We start from the raw sequence: 18011 nt of genomic DNA, 5'->3' as shown, positions 1-18011 counted from the left end.
TTACTGCTAATTATTTTACAAGGTCAAGAGTTTAAAATGAATGTGGGGTTACTTGCGGAGTTTTTGGTACAACCAAATGTAGGTGAACCTGGTAGGGAAACTTGCCCTTAAATTGGTTTTGGCAGATCTTGTTAGTGTCTTAAGGCAACAGGCTAACCCAACTGAAAAAGGCCTTTCAAGGTTGACTAATATGTGAACAAATTATATTTTTGAGAGGTGGGGAAAGCTGATGCCAGTAGTTAAGTTTCGTTATGTAAAGCTTCTTACAATAACTATGACCATTATTTTAACAGTTGTATTTATGGGGTTCCCACTGTGCTCAAGTTAGTACTTCTGAATATTTGATTGTGACAATAATGGACAAGTTTGTGATGGTTTATTTTTCATGTTTTGGTACCTTGGTCAAAGCATTAGCATTAAAAATTATTCAAAGTTCTAAATTATCTTCAAATGCCTAAATGGATTTGAAATTAGGCTAGTATACCAATAAGAACTAAAAAAAAAAAAAAACCCTAACCCTAAAACAACCCCCCAAACCTGTTTATTCAGTTTAGCATGGGGGGGGGAAAAACATTTCAAAATATCTGATTCCTGGCTTAGCTGAGGAAGAGTAGAATTCTTGAAACAAAGAATTTTCTGCAAACTTGAGTGTTCAGTTTCTGGTTCTGGAAATGAAGATCCTGTGGTTGAATACTGTACAACTATGCATGTTGCACAATGCAAAGTGAATTACCAAATCCCGTGTTCCCCTTCTCTGTGCTGTGCTGCTTTTCCATTGTATTTAAAACAAGGAAGTCTGTAGAGGAATATAGAACAGGACATACGGGCAGTTGTGAAAGTCTCTGAGGCTTGTTGCACCGGTTCCATTGCTCTTTGCTCTAACTGGTTATTTTGAAAGGAGAATGGGGAAACTGGAATGATGAGACAGAGACCACTAGATGGCTCCACTGATTTTTGCTGTACTGTGGGCAATTTCTGCACCACTTGTGAGAATCTTCCCAGGATTATCAGGGGAACAACATAGTGGAGTTGGCTTTCAGAGTAAAATGTGGTTAAGGCTATACACATTCAAAAGGATAAATTGTCGTTGGAGTGCAGATACTCAAAATCACGAAGATATTTTAAAACCTCTTTTCTATGTCAGTCTCTTCTGCAGTTAGCATTGGTTTTAAAATTGTATTTTTAACACTTAGTAACTTCCTGTACCTGATTTTTGCACGGTAGGAGGAGCTGTGGTGGGTTTTTTTTAAGTACATGAGCTTATTTTCTTGAAAGAAAATGTGAAGATGGGGATGTTTGGTTTGTGTTTTTCCATGTGGAAGTCATTGATAGTTTGGTTTGTCACTCACCTGTGGGCTTGGTCACTGTTGTAGGAAGAGTAAAGTTGGAATATGGATCTGGAGTAGTACAGAGGTCTTGCTAAAGTCAACTAGTGTAACTTTTTACCATTTTCATCTGACTTCTGACACATCCTTTCCCACCAGTAACTAAACAAGTCGTTCTGTTTAAGTGTGTGTTAGCTGTTGCACTGTATGTCTTTCATGAACTGGAAAACTGGGTTAAGATGGTGCAGTTGTCTTGTCCCCGGCCACCATCTCTATAGAGGAAACCAGTTTTCATGCCTATTACATTGGCTTTGATGGATCTATGTCTTTGAAGAAAGGAGCATGGACAGTAGTTAAAAAAAAATTTGCTTACTGTAATAAACTCGGTTTTCCACTAAGCTTTAGTAGATGGTTTTCCACTCTGCTTTAGTAGATGGGTCAGTCCAATAAAGATGATTGCCAGAGCAAATATCTTAGATTTCCCACTATTGATTTCTCTAGTGTTTTAACACTGTGGAGAAATTTCAAACTGAATTTATGGAGCCTGGAAGGGTTCTTGAACTTCTGATCATTCCTCCCCTACTTCTTTATAGTTTTGGTTAAAGTTTATATTTTTGACTCTTGAACTGATTATTTGACATTGTTCATGATAAAAGTAGATGTTCTGGAATGTGTGATACAGAATGAAGCATCAGTTATATGTTTAAACTATCCTTAAGGTACAGTAGTTTAATGTCTTAGTTTAAAGATATGATCTGTATTCCAACAGCGTTTTTCTTTTAATTTTCCATAAAGAGTCCAATCAGATGAAGCGTGTCAAAAGGAGTCTACGAATGAGACACCAAGATGGCAGTTCCACTGTTGATTGAGAGGTTGAGGAAATGGACTAATGCATGAGTGCTGTGATATGTCTGTCCAAGAAAAGGATGTTAAAACGTGGATTCTCGTGTTATTAAACCAGAGAAGATCTGGGTTGGGATCATCCTATCAAAATGGACTTTGCATTTGAATTAGGGGACCATATCAGTGACTGTCCAGTGATGGATCTGTTTGAGAACTGGGTGGCAAAATTTTACTCTCGGGTTGTGCATGCATAACAGGCAAATTCATTTGGTAAGAGATCTGTTTCTGTCCCTTTGGAGAAAATGTAATGTTTTTTTTAAGTGTCTTAATAAAAGGTTTTGGTTTCTTTCACACTTTGTGTTTGTCCTTTCTGGCTGAATATTTATTTTTTTTAATTGTGTTGATATTGAAGTGGGTTTTTGGTTGCTATTAAAGTGAGAAATATTTTAGTTGCTAAGTACTAAAGGAAAGGTAAAATTTTGTGCTATAGTTGATATAAAATGTGGTTTTCATTTGCAAATTATGTTCACTTTGCCATGACTTCCAATGAATTTTTATTCGCTGGTTTGTTCATTCAGGTGCTTATGTTAGGGGTTTTTAGTACTTGGCCTATTGTCAGAGTACTTCTGCTGAACTTTCTGAAGTTATTTTAAGATGGAATTGATACCAATTGAAGGCTGGGCAAATATGACAATAAAGGAGTACTTGAATGTTTTGTCTTAACATTTTTAGGTATGCTTCTTTGATTGTATATGGGTACAGAAACTTTTCAACAGATTTTCTGGATGATATACTTCCTAAACAGTCTATTCAGTCTTAAAATTGTTCTGTACAAGTGTCCAATCTACTTCACTGCTATTTAATGTGGACTTAGCTGCACGATCCTATAACATGTATTTGATGAGAAATAATGGAGTTGGTTTTGGTATTGTTCCAGATGACATGTTAACCTTTACAAAAGAATTTAAAAATGGTTCTAATGGTCAAAAAACCAATTTTCTTTCAAGTTTCTTGTGGATCAAATAGTTAAACTATAGCCATCTTCCTGTGTAGATTTCACCTGAAACTCAGTTGTCTTTGTTTTGTGTTGGAGGGCCAAGTTGACAAACCTGGTACTGACATAACTTAGGTGTTTTCTTTTAAAAACACAAACAAAACTCCACTGTGTGTTTAACCATTTGGTTTGCTCAGACTTCTTTGTAAATATCCATTTTTGCCATGATGAATTGTTCATACTTGTTTAGTCCAGCCATTTTGATGATACATGCTTGCTCAAGTTTGGTTTTGCCATGTTGTATATGGTGTTGGATACTGGGACCAACCTACAGGGATCCCCATCCAGATGAGTGGATTTCCTTGGTGTTACCCAAGATTGCTTGGAATGGTCTTGCATTGTGTTTTTAGTTCTTGTAGTTAAGGTGCAGGGGTCTTCTGTAGATAATCAGTAAGGTGAAATTCTTTAAAATGGACAGTGGCAAGAGAGCATTCCTACTCAAACCCCTTCATGTGGAAAGATGATGGGTTGGTGGAGGATGTGAATGGCAAGTGTGTGGAGGAGTTGGCAGGGACTATCTTGATTCTACTGGTAGAAGTTGATGTTTTTGGGCTGTTGGGGTGCTGTGCCATGGATGTCCTCATAGAAACCCGTTAGCCCCTTCCCTCCCAGCAGTCCCCCAGTGTCTGATTTCACTGTCGTCTTGTGATGCTTATGAATATGCCAGATGTCCTTGCACTTTAAGGAGTCCGTTGCTTGTGGGAAGACAACTGGTAGTTGGAATACGAATGGTTAGGGGATGCTTGGATCTCCTCCATTTCCTCTGGGATACATCCCCTTGCTACTAGGATGTTGTACTTGAGATGGTGCTTGGTGTCCAGTTCTACAGCTTGGCTATTAGACAGCTTTAAAATGCATTTGTTGTGTTAAAATCTGTTAATGAGCATTAATGGGTTAAGAAAGTGAATTAGAAATAACCCTTTTAATGATGTCAGACTTATTTTACAGTAGTGCTTTGGCATAACTGATGAAAATTGTGTTGCTGTTGGATTTTTGTTGTTGGGGAAAACCACTAGGGAGGCGCTGTCGAGCTGGAGGGGGTTCTCAGCAATGTGGGGCTTTCCTGGGAGCGTGTGATGCTCTTGTCCCAAGCTTTAAGTGCAAGTGTTGGGTGACAAATGGTGGAGCTATTGTCTGGGGATACTGCCACTGAATTGAAAAAAAGCTACCCCTCGGGTGGGGTGAGCCCCAAGGTGGGTTGTTGCTGGCTGCATGGCTGTTAGCTCCACTTCCATTCTTTCAAAATGGCTTGCAACAGCACCACTTCCTGTCCAGGGAGGAAGTAATTTTAGCCCAGGCACTGAAATATTTAGCAAATCTTTAAAACAAAAGGCACAAATTCCATTTCTTTCTGGTTTCAAAAGGGTGCCTGAGCCACATGGGGTTAAGGTGCCCCTTCAGCTGGGGTAGTTGGAGGAAGCCAGGGCTCTGGGGGTAGCAGGCACCCTTTAGGTGGAGGCTATCTCTTTTTTTGGTAGAAATGAAGGGGTGGGTCTATGGTACATCACCTGAGTTGTGGGGTAAATGTAGAGAGTGTCAATCAAAGGCAGAGCTCAGAGCTGGGAAGGAGCTCTAGATGGCGGCTGTGCCTTAGAGAGAGCGCGCTCAGCTCCGTGCCTTCCCCAACACTTTACGCAACTTTCCCTAACTTTCGGGCAGCCTCAGGGGGCCCCCACAGCCCCTTGCCTCTCCTAGGCACTAATCGGGGGCCGAGCAGACCTTTTTCGGGCAGAAAAGCAGCTTTTGAGGGCTCCCTTTTCGTGCCTTGCTGGAAAGAAGAAGCCGTGGAGAGAGCCCAGGTCGTTGTTTTTCCAGCTTAGAAGCCATGGCGTACCTCCATTTTTGTGCGCTCTCCTAATGAGCTTTTTCCCCCGGACATTTTTGTACTAATTATCGTTTCTTTTGCTTTATCGGCATCATATTTTTGGGATTAGAATATATATTTTTTTTCATTCTCTGAAATTCGTATTTTATCATTATAACTCTAAATATTTTGGATCTAATGTTTTTCCACTACCCGAAACTAATATCGACTTGGTCCTGGCGGCGGTGCATGGATCAGGTAGGTGAGCAATTAATAATAATAATTTTTAGATTTCTGCCGTTTTGAGTACTTTGATTTTCGACCGATTTGAGCTGTATTGGGATGACGCAATAAGATACAGAGATTATTTGCATCCAGTGTTACTTTGGGAAAGTTTGCAGGATGCTCCTCTACTGTGTTTATTCTCGGATTTTTCTTTTAAAAACGATTATTTGTTTTAAATCTCCGTTTTGCCGTGTTGATCAGTGTTGTGTATTGTTATAACAATATCATTGCAGCGTCAGGACTTTGTTCCTGATAATGAAAGCCAGTGAAACGAACTGGGACCTTACCTTTCTTTCAACTTTTGACAGTAAATACCTGGGCACAGGACTTCAAAGCAAACAGACACCCCTGACCCCCTCTTAATATTTAAGAATAAAAAGATGATGAGAAATAAGGACAAAAGCCAAGGAGAGGAGGGTTCAGTCCACAGCAATGCATCGAGGTATGATCTATCAACTTACTTTTTTTTTTTTTTGTAAAACCTGTGAATACCCCGTTTACTTTGACAGCCTTGGGTTACTGTCAGTGCTTAATACAAAACATTTTATTGATTTTGCTTCCTTTTTAAGGAATGACCTTGAGATTGTTAGCATGCCACACCCTAATTTTTTTGGTAGCAATTTCTGAAAGTTGTGTTGTGACTTAAGGGCCCATGTCATAGTCAAAAGGTACTGTACCTTTATTCAGGGGAGCCCTTTCCTCTGTATTATGTTTTTCCAGCTTTTGAATTTCAGTTTTTAGGTTTTTTGTGCTGTGAAAAATGACCTTGTCGGTTTAGCCATTGCTGCATTGCACCATTTTACATACAAGGCAAATTTTTCTTTGAAGAATCTCAGAAGTCTAAACTTTAACTGAGGGCCATACAGAAGCCTGGTGTAGTAGTAAATTATAGTAAATAGGTACAAGAAAAAGTTACATGAATGAAAAAACCCTCATTTTAAAATATAAACTGAAAAGTGCCTGTTTGTCTGATACCCCTTACCTCAAATTTTATTTGAGGTTGTAGAACTTTGATACTGTTTAGGTATTTTAGAACATTTTTATACAATTTAACCAGACTTTCTCCTGCTGGTGATAGTATTTCATATTATAAAATATACACTGGGACTGTTAACAAGAGGCTCCAAATGCTTTGCTTATTTGTTTAATGTATTTTTGCTCAGAGTGTTTTTATTTACTTTTGTTGAATAATGAGATTCTTTACAGATTTTTATAAACTTAACCTTGATGTGGGAAAAGTATGAAATACTGGAAATGTCTGTTTGCTAGGAATGCAGAAGTATAATTACTGAATTGCTGATTTTGTATTTTAAGAGTCGGCTTTTTTGAAAATTGGAAATTAAACTGCATTTTTGTTTTCTAGTTTGTAAATAACACGAGTTTTGCATTTTGTTAATTTTAATTGAATCGTGGCCTGTTTATTTTTCTCTGGTGTTGTCTTCAGTAATTTTTAACCAACATTAATAAAAAAGAATTCTGAACTGTCTGTATCACATGTGCCCAATGTGATGTTTGCAGGTGTTTGAATAGTATTCTTGATGTCTAGTATTTAACCTACCTTAAACACACAAACTTGAAATAGTGTGGGAATATATATATAAAATCAAATTACTGTAACCTTTTAACATAAACTTGGATGGTATTATGGATGTATTAAAATTGCAGTCAATTTTTAAATCCTGATATGGGTAAGTTTGTTTAATTTGAAATTATTATTAACTAAATTAGCCTCAGGGACTGTTGAAGGATTGCATACAGCACCAATACAGAGTTTTAATAATAATGCAGTTTAAAAACACATCAGACTCTCAAACCATTCTATGTTTATAATACTGTAAATACTGCACACAAAATACTGCCTCAGTTTTGTTTTTTTTTTAAATACTTGTGATTCAGCTTATTTAAGTCTTTATGCTTTTTTTACAGTGTAGATAATCAGCAAAAGCAATAATAGGTATAATTTGTTCAGGTAATTTAAGGTATTTTACCGGTGTTAGAAACATGCTGAATAGATTAAATTGGAGACATCTCACAGGAGTTCCACAGAAAAGACGACCTTTGGTTTTTTTGACCTTAGGGGTGTTATATTTGCATAGTGTCTCATGTGTGCTTTTGCTGTTTTCACTGAAAGGTTATTTATCATAATTGATCAATTTACATGTAACACCTGTTGTGTGAGGTTACCCTTCTCCCCCTTCACAATTTTTTCTCAGCATAAACCTGCTGTGGGTAACATCCACTCACCTGAAGTGTGGGAACAATTGAGCACAGGATATTTGTAAGTGAGCCTTGTTGAGCTTATTTTTGAGCTGTGAGTCAGCTGAATGTCGTAAAATGGGCTTTACTTCCTGAGGTTGACTTGAAGTTGTAGGGGAAATGATGTCTAGGAAGTGAAGCCACCACTTTGCTTTACTGTAGCCCAGAAACGCACTGATGTCTGCACTTCACATGCTGCTGGCCAGCTTTCTTCCCAGTTGTGAGACCAGCTCGGCATCTGTGGAAATACGTGAAGTCCTGTTACATAAACCCTGGTGGGAGGCCTGGGTGATGGAAACTGGTGGAAAAAGTAGGTATGGCTGGTGCCATTCACCTGGGCTGGAGAAGCAAAAATGCTGGACTAGAGAAAGGTGATAAAGCAGAAGAAAATACAATTCTTATACACCACCTTAGTGTCCTAACTGGGGGATATGTTTGGAATTGACTCCTGCCTTTCCAGTCCTACGGAAACACAAAGGCACATGCTGAATAAACAAAAATGCCTGAGAATTGTTCCCAGACAGATGCTTATTCTTGGGGAGGGAAACGGTGTTAACTCTTCACAGTTTGTAAGCTGAGGGCTGTACTTGGTGCTTTCCTAGATGAACAGCAACACCTGTCCTTTGTGTATTGACAGTAAATCTTCCCAAACTTGAAGCTGATTGATTTCATGCAACTTTCTCCACCTAGGATAAAAGTTGGTAAGCTGCAGTTACTAACAACCACCACCTGCGTATCTGGGACTTATATTAAATAATTGAACAAAATCCTGGTGTGTTTTCTAGCATCTTCTGTGCTGTGTTTTTGAAAGGCAGGTGGTATGAGAGTTCATGGTGCAGCGTTAATGTGAACTTCAGAGGCGAGAGGCAGGCTGGGGTCCCCCTGACATCCAGACTGAGTTTTGTAGGGGATAGCAAGTAACACAAGATGGATATGTTGTTTCTCTGGTATCCCCTGGCCTGCATCTGTAGCAGTTGCTCTTGCACCTCCTAAATACCCCTGTGTGTGAATGGTTTCTGCTACAGTAGCTGCAGGGCTGAACAAACCCTTGCATCTGTATCCAGCTCTTGGCTTCCCTAGCATTAAAACATTGGGTTTTGGGGGAGAAAAAAAAAGGTTGCAGTGGGTTAGATCTCAGCCTGTTTTTTGTTCAGAGAGCTGGAAGCCTGAGGTTTGAAATGGTGGGTTTTTTTGCTCAGCAGCCACCTTACAGAGGCAGAGTGCTCTGCAGCGTGTGCTGCAGCCTTCACAGAGCAGAACACCCTTGTTTTTACGTGGCAGCCATTTTATGAAGATGTAGCTACGTACGAAAGAGGATTGGGGGGGGAGGGAAACGAAGACGTTAAACAAAAACTGCCCTCCCTGGCTGCCGATGAAAGCAGAGGGCATCTCTTTGTTGTTTTGGTAGCGCTCGGGAAGCCCCGATTCCCCGCGAAAGGAGAGGGGAAGGCTGCACCGCCTGGCATTTTGGTGCGGGTCCAGTTCAGTCACAAAATGGCTGTTCCTTTGTGCCGCATAGCTGACAGACATACTGCATTGCACTGTGTGTACTCTAAAAACAGCAGGAAGTTGCTGGTGGGGAGTTCAAAGGCCATCTTGTGCTCGCTGGGGACGGGGATTGGCTGCGCTCGCTTGGTAACAGGCGGACGGTGGCGGCGGCTCATGCGGAGGCAGAGCCGTGCCTGCGCACCATGGCTGCGCACGCCGCACGGCCTCTCCCACGCCAGCCCCGGGCTCTGCTGGGATGTACTGGGCTGAACTGGGAGCGTGGCTGCCTTCCCTCGCTTCCTCTCATCTGGCGGGCGCGGGCTTTTAGGATTTTTTTTTTTTTTTTTAATAGTGCAGGCTATTTTGAGAAGCAAGGGACTTGAAAAAGGAGTAGGGTTATTTTTGGTGTGGCACTTTTCTTTTTTTCTTAAACTTCAAAAGGAATTGCAGAATATCGTAGTATTCCTGGAACGTCTGGCTTTTTTTTTTTTATAGCATTATGGCTTTCAGCATCCTTTAAGTCACTAAAACTCGCTCCTGCTTTCAATATGCAATTTGCAACTGATTTTCTTTGAGCTGAGTGGAAACATTAAAACACATTTATTAAGACACCTTTAACTACTGGTTTCAAATTTTTGTCCAAGCTGACGGTTATCTTTTAGCCGTTGTGGCCATCGTGTATGTACAGTCTGTCAGTTTCATTTGCACTGCTGGATTCTTTAAGGAGGATTTTTTTTTTTTTCTCCTTTTCAAGCTTTAACCCTTCATGAAACTGTCCGGAGGCTTTTTTGAAAAGGGAAAATGCTTGATCAGTGTAGGGCACAAAAGGAATAATGTGCAGGGAATTCATATGAATAATGATGTAATCTGTGTGCAGCACAAAGGAGATTGTTCTTGTTTTGCTTTGTTACTTCTGTTTCACATTACCCTCTCAAAGGAAATGTCTCATCTAATTACGAATGCACAATTCTGAGACTTTCAACTTCTCTGTTTCCTGTTTCGTGATTGCTGCCAGGAATGGATACAGTATATACAGCGCTATAAAAGGCTCACCAACTGCAAGAAGCTACATTTAGCTGCAATTTAATCTTTTCTGGATTGTTCTTTTTAGTTAAACATCTTTAATCAAATTTTATGTATTCTCTAAATGCATGAATGTTTTGCTGAACACAAAATGGAAGAATGGGAATAAAGAGCTCACCTGGTTAATTCTGTAACTCGGCAAAGATGCTTCTGTGGCATACAGCATGTGCTGCTGCCGGGGCAGTGCTGTTCTTGTGTGCACGTGCACGCACGCATGCTCCCCACACCATTCCTGCCTAAATTTATGAGTGCCTTCAGCCAAGACAAGTTGATGTGGCAGAGATTGTAAGATTAGAGCCAGTTCCGCTTTCTGTTGGCTTGATGTTTCACCTGCTGTACTTCGAGGGCAACAGTTACCCTTATCTGCACCTTCCCCCATTTCCTTGACAGGCTGAAGCCAAACTCTCCCACGGCTCAGGGAGAAATAACATCGTGTTGCAGTGCCATGGGGTCATACCCCAACAGCTCGTAGGGGGTGGCACTTCTGAGAACACAGGATCTCACGTGTGTGTCTTGGGAGCACTGTGGCTGGCTGCATTTGGGCTACAATAACCTCATTTGCATTAAAACAAACACTTCCACTGTTAACTTTGTGTTAGAGCTTTGAGAGGGCTCGGAGGGGGCGGGGGGAGGGCCAGGAAGGCAGCGATGTTTCATTTGAATCTCTACAACTCGGTATAGGGAGAAACCAGTTCCCATCTTCGTTTTCATGTTTCACCCCTCAGAAGCTGTTCATATGATTAGCAGGTTACTGAGTTGCTAAGCCTGGCTCTGAGGAATTTTTATACTGGCATGTCTTATTCAGGCTTATCACTGCTAGTGTTACGGAGCAGATGAGGATAGCAGTGGCAAATGTAGTGCAACTAGCCCTGTGGTTAAATACCTGGGACTCTGAGCAAGAGTGTAGGGACTGAATATGACTTTTGAACTCAAGACAGCTAAACTAAACGTACTTTGGGTCGTTTTGGCAGTTTATATTGAAAATGTATCTCCTGATATATAACCTGGAGGTGTGTATATCCACTGTATCTTGTTTTGTATTGCAGACAACAGTTCCAGCAGGAATTGCAATGATAAATTAGACTTAAGTTCTGAAGATGGAGAAGCGCTTCTAAGTCTCCCATTGCCCCTAGCTGAAATCCAGCTCAGGAGGGTATTGATAATGGATGGAGGAAGATTCTGTTCTGCATTATCTCTCCTCTCCTTCAAGGAAAATAAATACAAACAGCATGGCACTACGGGAGGGGGGATGGTCTGGATTTCCATAATTAGATAAAAGCAGCCTTCTAGCAAAGGATGTACTGTTCCACTAACATTGTGTCTTACATAAATTTTTCTGGTGTGTTTTTATTAAAAGACGTGTGCTGAAATAACATTTGAAGATGCTCTTTCAACAGGTGGTGGTGTGCTTGTAAAGTCTGCCTTTATATCCTGTAAAGGATACTTGAAATTAAAGCAAAAATGACTAGATGAAAAAAATCACATCTAGTGACTTGCAGTGAAGCTTTTGTAAGTCTGTCATACTGTTAATGCCTCCTTTTCTTGGAGCAGGGAGTGTCTTTTTGGATATAATAAGAAGTAAATTAATAATAATTAGTAAAATGTTGGTGAGTCTTTCCAAATGTGCAGTAGCTCTTATTAGATCACTGCTTATGCAGCACCGCTGTTAAACTGTAGTTTTCAATATACAGCTTGCTTTATATTTATTTGTGGGCTGAGATAATATACAGTGCAGTATATGCATTTTCCTGGTCTTGAATTCTAAGGTTAAAAAAATAAAGAAGCTTGAAACAGTGATCTCAGATTCCCTTCTGGTCTTGTGTTGGTGACGCTCGCATGGCGTTTCGTCTTGGCAGGGCTTCTTTGGAGTGTGTTTGCCAAGCACCGGGTGCTTCACAACGCTTCATGGCTCACAAACCTTTACCCCGGCTATGAACAAGTGTGTTGCAATGTCAGGAATCCACTGATTCCAGAACATCTGGCTCCTTAGAAAAAACTTGTTATAACTATTTATGTTTCTTGCAAGTTTTATTGCTAGGTACTGACGACTTATAGAATTGCTGCTATATTAATTATAGGAGTAATTTGCATCTCTTTCATGGAGAGGAACCTCTGCTCTTAACTACAGAGTTGTGAACTGGTTGAGAGCTTTGAATGCCATGTGCTATCAGTAAAACAGAGGCTTAATGATGAGCCTTAAATCTCTTGGTTAAAAACAGCTTTTAAAAGTCACTTGGAATAAAACCCTCAGGCCAGGTCAGGCTCCCCTCGTCTGAACTGCAGGTCATCTGGAACCAGAAAGGAATTTGTACACCTTCGTGTTCTTATTAATGATTTTGGGTCCTAAATTTTTGTATTACTGCATTTCTTTAATCTGTTAGCTCTTAAAGGAAATTTGCAAATGTTATGGGAGAAAAACCCACTAGCCTTTCTGTACTAAGCCAAAACTGTGTGTGCACACTCCAGTCCCTCCTGCATCTACATGTCCTTATAAAAAATGGGATGGAGCCTGTGTGCAGAGTTCCCTTTGTGCCGCCACTGCCGTCAGCCTGGCTGTGTCCTGCTGTGACAAAGCAGAACCTGTGGTTGGGATGGCAGAGGGGCACAGCCACTTAACCCCTGCCTGCAGTCTTGGCCTTACAGGAAGGTCTGTGTCCCTGGGCTCCTTTCCTTGCGAGGGTGCGAGGAGGTTGGCAGTGGTGGGTGCTGCCGAGAGCCAGCCTGGGGCCTCCCACGGATGGTGGATGTGGAGTGCTGAAATGCTCCATTGCCTTCCCGGGGAGGGAGAGACGGGCCCTTTTCAAAACCCTGAGAACTGCAATTGTCCTTCCCCTTCTTTGTTAGGGAATGGGCAGGATGCTGCCTTTGGAGATTCTCAATGGCACTCCTTAATCAAGCAGACAGGTTTTGATTCCTTTTGTCCCTCTGCTGCTTTTTTTTTTATTTTCCCACTAAACATCCCAAGCGTTTTCAGCCTCTGGCTCAAAGATCAGAGAGTGAGCCAGCTCTCCTAATGATGAATGAACTGCTCGTTTTGCTCGCTTATGCAAGCATAATGTGGTGTCTTTGTAGTGTAGAAAAAAAAATGCTGCTTTTGGAAAATACTTGTCATTCAAGGTGGCCCAATGTGCTTTACAGGGAGCTGCAGCAGAGTAGCCAGGGATATATTTAGCTCACTGGGTGCTCAGGATTACTTTGCCTTTGGCATTTGGGAGTCCTGTGCCGGGGCAAGCAGGGGTGATCTGAATGTGTGTGAAGATTTCCCTGCCTCCTCCCCTTCGCCTCCTTTGAGCCAGGCTGGAAACCTGCACAATCCATTTCAGATGGTTATTTAGATAGGATACCTGCTGAGTGCTTAATTCCTCAGTTGTTACAGTAGCACGGTGGCTCTATTGTGCCTAGTGCTCTGTCAGTGTAATTAACACCCAGGCTCTGCAAGCAGGGTTTACAGCCACCTGTGGTAGAAGTGTCTATTCTCCATGGTAACTTCTCACTTGCCTATTTAAGGAAAAAAAAAAAAAAAGAAAAAAAAAAAAAAAGGTGCCCGGACAGAAAATGTGGTTGGAGAAATAGTTTTCTGTTTTTTGAAGGACGTTGGTTATCTGGCAGTGGCAACCCAGTAGCCTTGGAGTGTTTTTTGTGCCCCTTGAGTTGGCCAGATTATCTTGTGGGTATTCAGAGTTAAAAGATTTGCTTCTAAACAGAACCTGACTCTGTTTAGTATGGTCTAGTTTAAATTCCTGCTTAAGGGCAGATCACTGTTAGAAATACCTACTGCTCATGGGTACAGATAGCAGAGTAGCTATCTCTGGGATACTTTTCATCGTCCACTCCCTCCTCCCTTTCCAGTTTGGCTGCAGGAGGTAAATTGGGAAAAGCTCTTACTCCAACTGACCCTTCTCAATGCTTATCTCTCAGAAAATCTTTGCCTTGGGAGACAGGCAAGCACCAATCACTCTTTTTAACAGACTTTCAGAATAAAATAAAGGGAACCCAAAAAGATATGAATGTATTTATCTTCGGTATCACAATGAGTGCTATTCAATTAGCTTTCCTGGAAGCTCACGGTACTGTCTGGTCAGGCCTTGGCTACGCTTACTATAGTGTTCACTCCTGTTTTTTTTTCCCCAAGGCAAGGAATAAGTCCCATGGAGTCATTAGTCCTCTGTGGTTCACATATTATCATCCCCTCATTATCAAGTGTTATCCCCTCTTCAGCAGATGATCCGTAGCCAGAATCAGTCTGGTGTTTCTCCCTGATTGTTTAGCCAAGAGGTGAAATTTAATGTGGTTTGGTGCTTTTCTACAGCTGCCATGTGACTTGGGTGCATGGGTCAACATTCCCTGATGGGGCTTGTTTTTCTTTGCAGTATATGCAGACATTTCATCTATGTTTCTATACAGTGTCAGGGAACATCACATTTATAGACCAGATAGTGAGAAGAGAAGAAATGTTTACCAGCAGCATGTCATGCAGCTGAGTCAGTGCGTTAGCATGGTCAGTCGTTTGTCACCGTGTCTTTGTAGGAGAGTTTGTGTGCAGGTCACTTTAGGAAGACACAGGTGGTTAAATAATTTAAAATAGGTGTCCTGGCCCGGCTTGTCTGCTGTGTGCCTTGGCCGGTGCCCCTGGTGGGTGGGTGAGGCTGGCAGCCCTGGCTGAAGAGCTGCAGGGGCCGAGAAGCCTCTTTCCCTGGCAGAGCTGGATCTGACAGTTACGCCTGGTCTGGAGAAGACGTCCCGCTCGGTTCAGAGCGGCACAGCTCGGCTGCCTGGGGGTGGTGGTGCCGCATGGCAGCAGGTGGAGTGGGTTGACCTGGGCTCCAGAGCTTGACCCTGCTGGTGTACGTGGGGATGGAATTCACGGGTGCAGGTGCAGGCGGTTGCTAGGGCACTGCCCGAGGGGGTTATTGAGGAGCCAGGGGTGTCCAAGTGAGCACTGTGGCTCGCTGCTTCCCCAAAATTGAGATCTCTCTTGCCCCTTTTCTCCTCAGTGATACCAAGTGTGGTGTATTTCCTGGTTTCTGTGAAGGTTTGTTTGTGATTTGAGTGGCTAAGTGATGTTTCGCTGGGCTAATGCTACTGAGTTGAGGTGGCTCATGGAGAAGTTCCTCAAGCGATTCAGTGCTGGTGGAAGCACAAGGTGAGTGCTGGGAACATGGTCTGTAGGATTGGGGTGGGCGGCACAGGGGAGAGGCTGTCTTCCAGCTCCCTGCTGTTGACCGTTGGGTGGCAGCGAGCTGCCATGTGGATGGACACGTGGAGCTGTGTCCAACAATGTGTAAGGGTTAAGTGTACGTTTGCTGGAGGGGAAGAATAAGTTTGGTTTCTGACATTATGCAGCCCCTGATGCTCTGCAGTGTGGGAGTTTGTGCCAAGAACCTTCTTGAGCCTGCGTGAGGTGGTTTTGCTGGTGCTGAGTCCCTGCTGAGCTTGCGAAGCCCAGCAGAATGTGGCCGTTGGGATTCAACCTTGTTTAGATTCAAAATGTTCACAAGAGTTTTTAAAGCTAGGAGGAGCTTGGCTTGTGGGAGGGTCTTGGGTCATTAATCCTCCTTTGTCCCCCTGGATGAAATCTAGTTCTGTCCCTCAAAAGCAAAATTTTGAAGTCTGGCGCTGAATGATACCAGTTAAGAGCCATACCCTCATCAGCTCTTGGTTCCAGAAATGTGTACTGGGTCATTTCTTCAGCTTGTCTTGCACCTTCTGAAAACATATCTACTGTTTGTACTTCTTGAGAGCTTATAAAATGTTTTGTTGCTGTTAGCAAAGATGATCCCCTATAAAATGAAGTCATATGTGAAATATTAAACGCCAAGGCTAGAGGCTTCAGGCACGCTGTAATTGCCTTGTAAACTTAGATGCCTGATTGTAAATGGCCTTATCAGTGCCATTCAGCTGCTTATTTCTTGAAAGCAATGTGTCCTTCTTGGTAAGGGATGATTTGGTTTTCTTCCCCCTCAAGTAAGGAGCAGGCTCTTAATTAAAACAGAATTATAGCCTGAAGTATTTCTTAGAAGCTGGGGGAACATAATTGGCTGAGTTTTAGAAGGTCTCAATTTTTATAGGAGTTTCTCACTTCAAGGTTGGACCAGCGGTTGGACCAACGGTCGAACTGTAGCTTTCCTGAAGTTCATGGGTGTTTCTTTGCTGAATTTGGAGGAGGGTGGACTGTTTGAGTCATGATTCTTGAGACAAATAATTACAGCTTATCCCCCACTTACAGTTTAATTGAAAGTCGGTCTTGTTTCGATGTTAACTTAGGGGCATTAAAGCACTTCCATCTCCACGTATGTACAATGTAAGGCCTGAATTGACATATAATGTTGCTAATCGTTCATACTCTGTTGGCAGGTAGAAATGCTTCCTGATTGTCTTGGTAAAAGAAAGGATTGTTTTTGATTCTCTTTATTTCTACATTGATAGAATAAAAAAAGACAAGCACACGCCCTTTTGCCTTGATAATACAATGTTTATTAAAAGGTAATTATTTGCATCAGCCTTCAAAAAGACATACCAATTCTTATCTACATTTCATTTCTTAGTAGGGAAGCATGTGCATACCTGTACATACAGATGTGTACGTCATCTGTCTCTGTCACTGGAGGAGTTGCCCTCTTTTCAGATGACAGTTGGAATCTTGGAAAAAAGAATTGTAGTGTCCAGATAATGTTGTGGATAAACTATGTGAATTATGGCTATTGATGTGTGGAAAGGCTGTGTCCCCGTGTCCTTGAAATAAAGCTTGGGGTCTGGAGAAACAAAGAGCTCCAGAATAAGAGGCCAGTAATTGCTGCTCTGCCTTTAAACAAATACTGCCAAAGCTGTCTGGCCTCAATCTAGTCTGGGTGGTTATAATTTCTTCCAGCTATTGGTAATAAATCTGATTGAAAAAAAGTGTCTTCCTCTTTCCTGAATCCCCGTGGTACATGGCACGCCAACGTGGCTCAGCCGCAGGCCGATGTTGCCCCTCTTTGTTGTGACAGTAGAGGTTTGGATGGCTGCAGATCCCCTTCTTTAGGGTTGAGTCCCTGTCCCCGCAGGAGGCTCTGTGGGACGGTGTCCTGCCGAGCCCTGCTCGTGGAAACCGGCTGTCCCCAGAGCTGCTGGGGTGTCATTTCCTTGAGTGGTGTGGCAATGCTTCTTAATAAAATTCCCTTGGTTTTCTTGAAAAAAACATGGAAATCTGGAAATTCTCAATGGAGAAATTTCATCACTTGCTCTTAAGTAGACTGGGTTGCAAAGTGATGTGTTTGAGTGGGGTGTTGGGAGCAGATGTCAGCAGACTGAACGTGCTCAGCGAGAAGCCGTGTGAGAGCGGCACGGTGGCAGGCGAGCAGGGAGAGACGCCATGGACGGTGCTGGTAGTGGGGTGTAGCAGGAGAGCACAGCGATGGAGGGCTGTGGTGGTGGAGAGGGGACTGGAAGCTGCAGGAAACGTAGAGAAAGGGACAGGCGGCGGCAGGGTGTAGTGAGTGTGTGGGGCTGTGCGTTTGGTTATTGCAGAGGGGAGCGGGACAGGCAGAAAGGACCGTTGGCCTGGAGGGGTGGTAGTCCAACTTGATTTTCCAGCCCTGCTCGGAGGAAGCAATGCGATACCCCCATCTCCTTCAAAACCAAGCTGGGACGATGAAAGCAGCAGCCATAGGTGGCGGCTCCCCCTCGGCTCCGTGCTGAAAGGGCTCGTTTTCTGTTACTTCAGCCTTAGAGATTCTCGCTCACCCCTGTTTCTTTGTCCCCTGCGCGTGCTACGCGCTCCCATCTTAGCACTTGGGAGCGGACCCCGAGCCGCGGCCGCCACTGCCAGGGAGTCGCAAGATGGTGGAAGAGGGATGGCTGTGAAATGGCGGCCGGGGGCCTGCCCGCCGCAGGG

General features: G+C 42.6%; 1 protein-coding gene across 4 annotated transcripts in view; it reads left to right on the top strand.

The window, feature by feature from the left end:
- The window catches only part of CHD2 (chromodomain helicase DNA binding protein 2), an 85542-nt gene that overhangs the window by 25390 nt on the left and 42141 nt on the right, over positions 1 to 18011 (top strand). For 3 of the 4 annotated variants that reach the window (XM_026855914.1, XM_026855913.1, XM_026855911.1), the window contains 2 exons: positions 2121 to 5284; positions 5620 to 5753. In XM_026855914.1, coding sequence (XP_026711715.1) covers positions 5692 to 5753 — 62 coding nt within the window. In that variant the 5' untranslated portion in view covers positions 2121 to 5284; positions 5620 to 5691. Of the gene's footprint in view, positions 1 to 2120; positions 5289 to 5619; positions 5754 to 18011 lie in introns of all 4 variants that reach the window. The other variant, XM_026855912.1, reaches the window with a different exon arrangement.

This window comes from Athene cunicularia, assembly GCF_003259725.1.
Source record: "Athene cunicularia isolate RWA chromosome 10 unlocalized genomic scaffold, athCun1 chr10_part1, whole genome shotgun sequence".
NCBI lineage: Eukaryota > Metazoa > Chordata > Aves > Strigiformes > Strigidae > Athene > Athene cunicularia.
This window is presented reverse-complemented; position numbering and strand designations above follow the sequence as displayed.